The following is an 11,493-nucleotide window of genomic DNA, read 5'->3' on the forward strand; positions in this document are numbered from 1 at the left end:
CAGCCTCGTCCAAAATCCTAACGATGGCCTATTCATTTGCAGCTGATGTTCACCTGATTCTAATTTAAGGCATTTTGGGTAGTAATAAAAGTGGGGGTGTCCTAACATTTAGTTTGATACAAATTCAGTATGCTGGGTGAAGAAAAAAGGAAGAGGTTAAACTTCCTACTCTCGATTTATTTGGACAGATAGTGCAGGTCAGTGCAGATGTGCAGGTTACAGCATGTTCCACCAGGTGCTATATGTCCCCCCCAACCCTCTCTTAAAGAAGAATCATGGGGGAGGGTGGTGATGACATGTCTTTACTTGCCACCCTGGCACAGAACAGAAGCAAAGCTGCAGCATCACAAATGACCTAAAGTCTCTTGGAGTGTTAAACAGAGAACACGAGTGCTAGAAGCACGTCGGGCGCAACGTAAACGAGCGTGTTTAGAAGCAGCGTGGACGTCCAACAGTGCTTGTACCGACGTCTGGCTCTCTGTGTGCTGCACCGGTGGACTACACCTGAGGGTTTAAGTGGAGAGAGAAACGTGAAACACAAACACGCGGCAGGTGTGAGGGGTGACCACTATGCAGGTTGAATATTTTATCTAGGCGGCTGTTATACTTATTAACAGAAAATAAAATGGAATAGAACAAGAGTGATAAGAGTAGTGTGTAAATTTGTTTAATATAGGACGTATTTAAACAAAGCTTAAGGGAGAGTGATAGCTGACACAGCCAAGTCTCAAGTCATTTCATTATAAAAAGGGACTCAAAATTGCCATATTATGTGCAATAAAAAGCTCACAATAGGTTCCAAACTGAAAAACAGCCTTGTAAAATAAAATGAAATCATCAAACTGTCCTCGTTCACTCTCCAGTGCTGTTGTAGTTCACAGGGAACCCAAACAGTTACAATAATAAGAGCTACAATTAGCCTGGCAGGCTTCGCAACGGTGTACAGCTGAAGTGGAGAAGGGAGATACTTGTCTATATGGTTCTACATTACGTTGATTGGTCTTTCTATAGGATGTAGGTACAGTATTCTGCATTACGTTGATTGGTCTTTCTATAGGATGTAGGTACAGTATTCTGCATTACGTTGATTGGTCTTTCTATAGGATGTAGGTACAGTATTCTGCATGCGATTGCGTGTGCCGAAATGTGACACATGCATTCATATTCTATGACATACACTAAATGGCCAAAGTGTGTGGACACCCTTGCTAATTTTTGAGATCAGGTGTTTCATCTACAAATATTGCGTATGTGTATACAAAACATCAAGAACACACAGATATGGAATTTCCTTGGACAACCAGCAAAATGGGGTATACTAAAGGGTTCAATGAATTATTTGTAGCACTTTTGTGGGATGCCACCTTTGCCAAAAGCCAGTTTGTGAATGTCTGCACTGGTGATAGTCTTATTATTGTGAAATGTGCTAGAACAGCAGTGAAGACAAATTGAAGACAAATCTGATCATCTGATGGATGAATCTGGATTTGGCGGTTCGCATGACAACACTACCTACCAGACCACATGGTGACAAAAGTAAAGTTTTCTGGAGGACATAGGGGGCTGTATTTCAAAGTCGTTACCATGCTTCCCCTGAAGGGTAATGTTAGTACAACAGCATACAAATACATTTTAGACTATAATTTGCTTCCAATTTTGTTGCAAGGGTTAGGGGAAGGCCTTTTCCCCCAACACACAAAGCAAGGTCAGTAAACGCAAGGTTTGTTTGCTGGTTGATGTTAAAAGGCCTCCAGTTATCAGTAATCAGAGAAGGCAGAATAGAGACGTTGATACTGTGGTTTCTCTTATCTATTGTTTTGAAGACACGGTTATACGCGCATGCGTGTAGGCAAAAGCCACTTGTACTGCTTTTGACCGTTGTCGTTAATATCGCAAGTCATAAATTGCATACGACTCCGGTCTAGGACCAAGGACCAAAATAACTCAACTGTGATTTGAAAATACCGGATTCGTATGTCCACACAACCTTAAAAATCCTATTTTTGTCGCATTAAAAACGGATTCGAGTCACTTCGGGTTATAATGTGAACGTAACCTTATTGTCAGCCAAAGGGAATGTAGTTTTCAATTCGCCCTTCGTTTAAATACTTGCCGATGCTGCCCTCTAGTGGAGCACTGGAAAGGAATTACTTTAAAGATTCTTCTCCGCCCAAAGACCCGTCAGAAGATGGCGAGCTAGTTCACGTCTAATTGCGACGAAGTATTGCTATGTCAAGATCTAAATTGTAATTGGATTCAGATTATTTTATCGTAACATAAATGTGTGCTCTTTAAATATATATATATATATGGGACGATAAACTATAACAACTGCATAATTTGAAGCACGATTTCACATTAAGCTATGTGTTACCTCACAAGTTAATATATGAATTAAGTCTAATAAAGTTTAACCTGTATTACTCCAGTGGGGTAGTATAAGTCTGATGACTTTCTCATCTCATCAAGTCGGCTTGATATATGGTGTACAGGGGGATAACATCTGAATGGGCGGAGTAGGCTGTTCAGCCAGCATAGGTCTCGCACACTGGAGTCAAAAACAGTTTAAACGAAAGTAGAGGCAATTCTTGTCGGCTTTTGTCCTTCCGTTGTTCCGTGTGTTTGTGTTGTTGCGGAATTTGAAGGTGCACATACTTATTCGCCACTGAAGCCCATCGAGTTACTAAACGGTAAGACTTTGTTTTGTTACCGTGATTTGATGTCATCCGTGTTTCTTTTAATTAAGTAAAAAGCTCGTACGCCAAAATACGTCCACTATTGTTAGCCCTACGTGCTTGATTCTTCGTTCCTGTGTTTTATTCCTGAAGGGCTACTTTCCGGTACAACTCGCGTTTTAAAAAACACTGATACCTTGAACTTGGTTGCTTTTACAATTTATAAAGGTTATTAAGTTTATGAATTTGTAAAGGTTATGAAGTTCACACATGTCAACAATTACAAACAACACCTTATATGCGTCTTTGCACGAATGTTTATTCGATATCACTAGTAAATGCAAATTTAATAGAACCGTTTTTGTATTTTTGTTTTCAGGATTTTGTTCACTTTTTACCGACATGAGCTTAAGGATAACGTAATGAAGTTCGCTTTCTGGCTATCTAGCTGTTTTCTTTCTTAATGAGACACAGTGAAGAAACACATCGTCGCCACACCCACTCATATCTACGTCATGTTGCTCCAGCTTCATGTATGTTATGCACTTTGACTAAGTAAAAGGCTCTAATCTGTAAAGGCTCTAAACTGCGCCAATATCTAAAAATAATATTTTTTTTTGATCGGGTTGCAGTGTTATTTAACACCGGTAGGTATTTTTGAAGTGTTTTCCCACAAATATTTGACTTTCTCATAAACATGAATGTATTTGCTACTAGTTTACATTTGCGAATATTTGGTTATAGTGCATGCGATGCCTTCAACCAGTCTTGCTCTCCGTTTGTATGTTTGCTTGTACACTGACGCAGAACGCAATTAGGCAACACCTAAAACGTTTCATTGTCCGTTTGATTTCGTGCTAGGTCTGTTTTCAGAGTCATTTCCCTGACGAGGAGAAGACTGTTGCCCGCAGACCTCACTAACATGTCGGCTCAAGGTAATTCAATTTCCCTGCTTGCTAGACCTGCTTCTGACTGACCATACTCGTTTTACTTTGAGAATGCTCGCCACACCTCTCAATACTTTCCTTCGCTAATGGTCTTAAAAATATAATTTTTTGAAATATGTTACGACACCGTCGAGCCTCTACTTATCAGGAAATATTAGCTTAAGAGTATTGTAGGAAAGTAGCAAGTTAATATTTTTGAGCACAGATTTTTACAAATCAGATTACATATTTGTACAGGAATACAGGAAGTTAAATTAAGTTACATTTCTCTAGCACACGTTGGACGTTGATTACTTGTATCGCTGTTTGTCTTTAACCATAATAATTTACTTAGAACATGCATTGGGGAAGATGGGCATATTAGAAACAGTAGCTGATTAAAGTAAATTTTACATTTGTGACAAACTAGTTATTGGTAAAATATTCACAACATTTATGACATTAGAACACTTACTTACATTTACAAAAAGGTATAGCATAAAGTCCATCATAAATGTATCATGATTACAACATTGAGTTGTTTTGAGCATATTTCTACTGCCAATGGTCCTGGTTGCCCTCAGCATCCTGCACTGCCTGACTGATGGCACTTGTTCAAATAGTGAATTGAGAGGATGAACTGTATCCCTAATTATTTTCATACAATAAATAAAACCATTATAACATTGTGAGAACTGCCCTGTTGGATTCAGATTCTTTCATTATACTCGGTGAATGTGCTTTGTTTTTTTGTCTTGTTGCTGTTCATACCCACATTCCAGTCATGCAGGTCGTGTTACCAATTGGTCAAAATGGGTGTTTCCAGGGCAGAGCTTTTTGCATTTGTTGATCGAGATCAGACGCAGCTTCAAATCAAATCATTCGGTTCCAGTTACTGTGATATGAAAAATATAGCTGGGAGCTGGAGAAGCTCTTTGGTTTTATAAACTTTTATCAAGTAGAGTCACCATGTGTTGAGTACAGCACAGGTGTGTGCTTTATGCAAAATGAGTTAGACCTTTTTAGGCCAAGGGTTAGGGAACGATAGCAAACATGACTATAGACGGTGTGGATAACCAACATTGTATGCGATATAGCTGATGAAGCTAACAAGAAAGGGAAGCTTGTTTTCAAACTGAATGCTGAAACTATCAGACCTGGTCTGTAATCTCAACACAGACCTAAAGTGGTTTCTGACTGCTTTTCACATTAAAATGTATTTTATGGAGTCAAAGTAGTAGAAGCCAGAATCTGGATACCAAGTAAGCAAGTCTGAGATTCCTTAACATCCGAGCAAGTGCGTGATGATTAGAGTTTACCATTTGGGGGACATAAGCTTCCTTTAGTTGTTTGCTATATTAGCCGTGTAGCTACAGAATTTGAACGCCACAACATGCTTGGGCTAATTGCATATGAAGTAACACAAAAATCATGTGGATTTGATATTTTACAGACTAAATACTTTTATGGTAAAGGTCAGCCAAGCGAGTTCTTTGTACCATCTGTTTGTACCAAAAAAGAGGATTAATGAATAACAAAAAGTAACTCTGAATTTGCCCCTCCCCCGTCCTCCTTCACGTCTGCACATTGCAGTGCTGCTGGTTTGTCACACCATGCCACCAGCTGAAGGATGTGATGCAGTTCTCACCTAAATCCCTGCTCTCTCAAGATAGATGCACTTATTGTGGCAGCATGGGCTTGGACTTTTATTCAGTAAATGACAGGGTTGTTGTGAATGTTACTCTTTCTTTGGGTTTATTATTTAATTTATATATATTTTTAGAATCTGTGGTTTTAGACCTTGAAACAGCTGTATGTATACGTGTGTGTGCTTATGTATATATCAACCACATCTAGTGGTTTTCTTTTTGCTCTCACTCTCTTGACTTTTCAACTCCAGACCTACTAAGTCCTAAACTCTTAACTGGTAGGAAAGTTTGCATTTTTTCTTTTTCAGCTTGTGATTAGAAAGAGCACTTTTTGCATCTTCATCCACCACCACCACCACCAGGCTCTCTGGACTCTGTCAGTCATGGAGCAGGGCCCAGTTTCCTGATCTGACTGGGCTACATTTGAGTAATTGCTGCACAGATAGTCAAGTGACTTTGTAAACCTTATTATTGCCCCTCTTAGGAGTCATTGTGTGCTTCTCAGAGAAGCTCTAACCTGACGCAGCTGGAGAATTTCAGCTCAACCAGCACTCGGCAGACAAATGCGCAATACAGTTTAAAAAAAAAAATTACTTGCACATGTCTTTCTTAGATATCGGATATGACCTCCTACAAAATATATATTTGTATTTATAAATTTGCATATATTTCCCACTCCTACATCACCAATTCTCTAGGGCAATTGCGTAGATCTCAGTATGTTGTTGGCATTACAGTTTTTGTTTTTTTGTTTTTGTTTTATTATGAGTCAGTATTCCCAGCTAACAGTCAGGCAGATTCGTTTATTCTGCATGAATGATCCTGTATTGCTTAAGAACATGTTTAGGATTTGTTATATGTTTCGATTTTAATGACCATGCCTATAAAATGCATCTAGTAACTGTAACCAAGCTCTTTATTTAAAATACTCATTCAGATTTTTCATACGTTTAAGTTTTGTAATAGGGGCTTGAAACGTAAACAAGACAAAGGGAAGGTCTACTTCCACTTGGTCTTTATGAAATATATTGTAATCCTATGACTATCTTCTTTCTTGCATATTGGCATTACTGGTTTGTTTCTTTCTTCATTTCCATCAGGTTACCAATCCCCAAACCAGTACCCATACCCCACGCCCCAGGAGGGTGGCTACGCCATGCCCCCCTACCCCATGGGAGGCTATGGAGACCCATCGCAGGCCCCACCACCTGTAGGATTCAATATGGGTTACCAGCAGAGTCCAAATCAGCCAGTAATGTACCAGCCAGGCCCGGTTAGCTCACCACAGCATCCGGGTCAGATGCCTATGACTGCCTATGGAGGTAAATATTTAGAGAGCTGTATTCAATTCAAGATAAGACCGTTATGAAGCACTTTTTTTTAAATGTATTTTGTTCTTTAATGTCTGTTCTGAAAATTGCAAGAAAGGAACTGCCCTGATAATACCTTATGTTTGTACAGAGCTGGCAAGATATAACTGATCATTGTATAGAGCATATTCACATTCCACTCTTGACTTTTAAGGTGGTCCTCCACACCTGCCTGATCCAACTGCTGCGTCCTTAGTAGCAGCGGCTCCTGTGGCCGTACCTGTGGGGGTTCCCCCAGGCCTGGAGTACTTAACACAGGTAGAACCCGTTGTTGTCTTCTCGTCTCCCGCCGCTTTTCATCTCTCTCGGTAACTTAGTAACCATTGCTTAACGTCTTTAGATTGACCAGGTCCTGATTCACCAGAAAGTGGAGTTGCTGGAGGGTGAGTTTAATCTGTTTGATCAGCTTTGACTTGTAGTAAAAGAGTTGACAAAGTGAGGAAATCCTTTTAAAGAAATAAGATAATGGGGAAATTAATTAAATGTCAGCATCTTGAAGCATATTTTAAATTATTAAAAGGGAACTTTCATGGAGTCTTGCTAATAATCCTGTTAATGTGTCTGGAGCTCCTTCGTGAGCTTTATAATGGGAATCAGAATTTACTTACTGGTCTCGTAGTGTTCATTGGCTTCGAGACCAACAACCATTATGAGATCAAAAACTCCCTGGGCCAGAAGATCTACAAGGCCAAGGAGAAGAATGACTGCTGCACGAGAAACTGCTGCGGCTCCCTGCGGAGCTTCGACATGAAGATCAAAGACGGCACGGACCGCGAGGTCATCCGACTGATTCGACCTTTTCGCTGTGCCACCTGTTGGTGTCCCTGCTGCTTGCAAGAGGTACAAGTGTCTGTGAGGGCTGGTTTAACATGGGGAGTGTGGGAGAAACAGACCTGCTCCAAGAGGAGTAGTTGGATCCATGTAGTGATTCAATCTTTTGGTGGGTATATGGAGGTTTCGTGCATTAGTGTAATGGCTTTGTCAAGTCTAAAAAGATTAGCTTTGCTTGAATTTAGATTTTTTTTTGCTGAATTATTGCTGTTTATATTTATTGTGAATAGTTGCATCACAGTCTTGTGTCCACAACCCATGGCTGCTACCTTCTGGTTATTAAACTGGTTATTGGTCCAGCACAGTCAAAACGGACGACCTTGAATTGGTCCTTACTGGCTGCTTCCTTCTTGGCTTTGTCACACTGTAATATTTATGAAACAATCCCTAAAATGAGCGTCCAAAGTCCCCTGCGTGGCTTTTACCTCTGTCAGTGTGTGCTAAAGTTCCTAGCTCGTAGTTTAACTTGGTCTAAATTAAGTCAGGCTGACAGACTATTACAAAACTGCTTATCAGTGATTCTCACAAATAATTTACATGAGTATACAGCATGTTTGTTTCCATTTGTATATGGTTGCTGTAATGTGAATAGCATCTGTATATTTTCGTCCCTCAGATGGAAGTGCAAGCCCCCCCAGGCACCACCATAGGCTACGTAACTCAAGACTGGCACCCCATTTACCCAAAGTTCTCCATCAAGGGCCCCAACAAAGAGACTGTGATGAAACTGCAGGGCCCCTGCTTAGCCTGCAACTGTTGTGGGGATGTCAACTTTGATGTAAGAATGAGGACCTGAGCCCTGCCATTATCTCTGTAACTTACATATTGCAGTAGATAAAACCGGTGACTTCACGGCTTCAAAAATCGGTGGCTTCAAAATTAAAGCCCTTTTAAAATAAAATTCAGGTCATTATCCTGTTAAGGATTTGTCTCAACATTGATGTTGCAATAACACATTGGATATTGGATTATCCTATAACGAATCTCCTCAATGTCCTCTCAGCTGACTGGCAAGGATGGAGGGAAACGCATCGGCCGGATTAGTAAGCAGTGGAGTGGACTACTGAAGGAGGCCTTCACAGACGCAGACAACTTTGGCATCCAGTTCCCCATGGATCTGGATGTCAGAATGAAGGCTGTGCTCATGGGAGCTTGTTTCCTTATTGTGAGTATTATCATCGTGTTCAAGTGGACGTGTCCCTATAATAGAGGTGGTCCTGTTTAAAACCGATTTAGTGCACAATCTCTGAAACATTCACACAACTAGATATTTGTGATATTTTTAATAATATGAACAAATCATTGGGGGGGGGGGGAAACTTGTTCGTCTGATGAGCCTCGCAATGATCAGCAATGGAGTGACTGCAGATACCGGTCGTTCCATTGCTGATCAAGTTAGAAACGTTTCAGTGTTTTCAGCAGCAACATTCTGCCCATCACGTGTCACGTCTCATGAGGGAGTAATCGGAGGATGGTGGTGTACAAATGTGAATCACAAGTCAAATGAAGTCACAATGGAGATGGGTGGAGATTTTGTATTAACCCAGTGCTGGAGCACCCAATGACACAGACTCTCCTCTATACCACATATTTAAAAAATATATATATATATACATATGAGTCCCCGCTTAATGACGGGGTTACAGACTGAAAAGTCTGTGCGTACAGCGTGAGAGAGCGATCGCGTTGTTGAGATGGGCTGCGGTGGAGGCTGCGCTGCCTCAGCTTATCGTACACAACACCCCACCGTGCTGCCACTGCTCCTCCGCACACCGTGTGAAATTGAAAAAAGTCGGTCCTAACTCCGGTCCGTCGTTAAGCGGGGACTTATATAAACTGTATATATGTGTGTGGTCAGAAACTGGCAAATACAGAATGGCTAAGAAATTGCATGTCAGCAGATATTCCAAGTGTAATTGTACACTTATAGCCTGCACTTAAAAGATTGTTGTACCTACTGAAGTGGCAAATGAGCTTACGTACAATGTCGGATGTTTGTGTTAAAGCAACTGGTGTATATTTACATATATAAAATTTAAATGCACACCATACACAGTGGAAATGGATCGGTCATGACTTTTTGTCTTTATGTCTGTTTTGTCTTCGCAGGATTTCATGTTCTTTGAAAAAGTTGGAGACTCTAACCAACGCAACACTGTTTTCTCTTGAGGAACAAAGACATTCTTCAGTGTGCCTTAGTCTAAAGACATGCTTCTTTTGACTTGTCTCAGATACCATTTTCTGACAGTCTTCAGCAACTCTTCTATTTAGAAATCTAATCCCAAAAGTCAGCTGAGATCATAAGCTTCACTCATTGAAGTATTTGGAATTCTCTCTCTTTCTCACACACACACACATGCGCTCTCTCTCTTTCTCACACACACGCGCTCTCTCTCTTTCTCTCTCACACACACACACACGCGCTCTCTCTCTTTCTCACACACACACACACACGCGCTCTCTCTCTCCCTCACACACACGCGCTCTCTCTCTCTCTCTCTCTCTCACACACGTGCTCTCGCTCAGTTTCTTACACTTGTTCACTCTCGCTCTCTGTCTTGACCTCTCCAAAATCTCAAACTAAAAGCCTTTTCATTAATCAAATGGTGAATGGCTAAACCAGTTTTTCCAGTTGCTGTGTACACACTTACTACACACCAGTCTTTCAGACCTCAAGCCATTGTATTTACTCTTGTTGCTGGAACTGCTACATTGCATTAGTGTCTGTCTTGTTGCTCTGTTAATAGTTGATGTGGTCATTTGTTTCTATAGTCTTACATAAATCAGGTTCAGAATTGGTTTGTGCATAAGCTGTTTGGCCTTTATTACATGGGAGTTTACTTCTATGTTGTGTATAAGTAACATTTTTGAATTTTGTTTCATATAAAATTCCATGTGCAACTGATTCAGTATCAAGAATTCTGTTCATTTTACTGTTCACATTAGTTTATATTATAAAATGTTTAAATTGTCAACAATTGGGAGTGGGGGGAGCATTCTTACTTCTATACTTTTGTATAATCAACCTTTTTGTGTGAGAGGATCAGATATTCTGAAATCCTTTCTGTGGTAGTGGAAATCTGTGGTGGATGACAGCATGCATAAAGAACGTGTGCATGTTTGCAGGGTGGGGGATGAAGCAGAAATCCCCAGACTTTCACATCATATGGATGTATTTATTGTAATGGACAACTAATGTTTTTGGAAATGACGTGTTCATGTGACTTCCTAGTGTAAATTAGTAGGAATTTTATTTTATAATAGTAAGGATACTATTGTTAGTTAATCTGTTAATAAAATGTGTACTAACTAGAGACCAGTATGTTAAAAGTATTTGTTAATGTTGCTTAATGAGAATTTACATAAACAGTAACTAATAAAATAATTATTTTGTGAATTCTCATTTTACATCTTGGTTTAGTTTTATCTTTGTCTAGACAATAAACAGTAACTTTTTTTCCTGATTGTTTACAAACATTATTTTGTTATACACTTTTGTGTCTTAAGAATTTATCAATAGTCACAAATGTATGCCTAAGGGCAGATAATTGGGGTGTGAGGTGTAGGCCAGATATTCTAATACACCTCCCTTCTGTGAAATCTCTGTTACGTAATCCAGTGATTTAGCAGGTGACCACTCCTGGAATGTGGAATGTGCCGGCCTCACCTTGATGATGCTTGTGTAAAGCTTTTTAACCTGTGGGGTGTGTAGATGAGTAGGAATTTTATTTCTTGAACTCAAGATACTAAGTAGTCAGTCATGGCCTGGTGGTTAGGGAACTGGTCTTGTGACCGGAGGGTCGTGGGTTCGATTCCCAGACCTGAGGCCATGACTGAGGTGCCCCTGAGCAAGGCCCTTAACCCTCAATTGCTCACTTGTATAAAAATGAAATAAAAATTTAAGTCGCTCTGGATAAGGGCGTCTTCCAAATGCTGTAAATGTAAGTAGAATTAATGGGTAAAGTGATTAGGATAACAAGTACAGAAAAGTTCAATCATTGTACCCTTGATGCAAACCAACTTTATATTTTAAGTAATACTG

The 11,493-nt window shown here is 40.0% G+C and overlaps 1 protein-coding gene across 2 annotated transcripts; it reads left to right on the plus strand.

The window, feature by feature from the left end:
- The first annotated feature begins 2,467 nt into the window (after positions 1-2,467).
- LOC143474682 (phospholipid scramblase 2-like) lies at positions 2,468-10,915 on the plus strand. 2 transcript variants are annotated; one of them, XM_076972206.1, is made up of 9 exons: positions 2,468-2,690; positions 3,537-3,610; positions 6,351-6,572; positions 6,775-6,878; positions 6,961-7,003; positions 7,240-7,460; positions 8,068-8,229; positions 8,455-8,616; positions 9,561-10,915. In XM_076972206.1, the coding sequence occupies exons 2-9, from the start codon at positions 3,598-3,600 to the stop codon at positions 9,618-9,620; spliced, it is 987 nt and encodes a 328-aa protein (XP_076828321.1). In that variant the 5' UTR covers positions 2,468-2,690; positions 3,537-3,597; the 3' UTR covers positions 9,621-10,915. The 2 variants fall into 2 exon arrangements, with proteins under 2 accessions (XP_076828321.1, XP_076828322.1); XM_076972207.1 differs by lacking the exon at positions 2,468-2,690 and adding an exon at positions 3,171-3,322.
- The last annotated feature ends 578 nt before the right edge of the window (positions 10,916-11,493 follow it).

The sequence above is a fragment of the Brachyhypopomus gauderio genome, chromosome 14 (assembly GCF_052324685.1).
Source record: "Brachyhypopomus gauderio isolate BG-103 chromosome 14, BGAUD_0.2, whole genome shotgun sequence".
In the NCBI taxonomy this organism is placed as follows: domain Eukaryota; kingdom Metazoa; phylum Chordata; class Actinopteri; order Gymnotiformes; family Hypopomidae; genus Brachyhypopomus; species Brachyhypopomus gauderio.

Excerpts from the sequence above, each read along its gene's own strand:
- LOC143474682 (XM_076972206.1), top strand. Across the intron at positions 7,004-7,239 it reads GAAAGTGGAGTTGCTGGAGG|TGTTCATTGGCTTCGAGACC; the intron begins GTGAGTTTAATC and ends CTGGTCTCGTAG. Across the intron at positions 8,617-9,560 it reads TGGGAGCTTGTTTCCTTATT|GATTTCATGTTCTTTGAAAA; the intron begins GTGAGTATTATC and ends TTGTCTTCGCAG.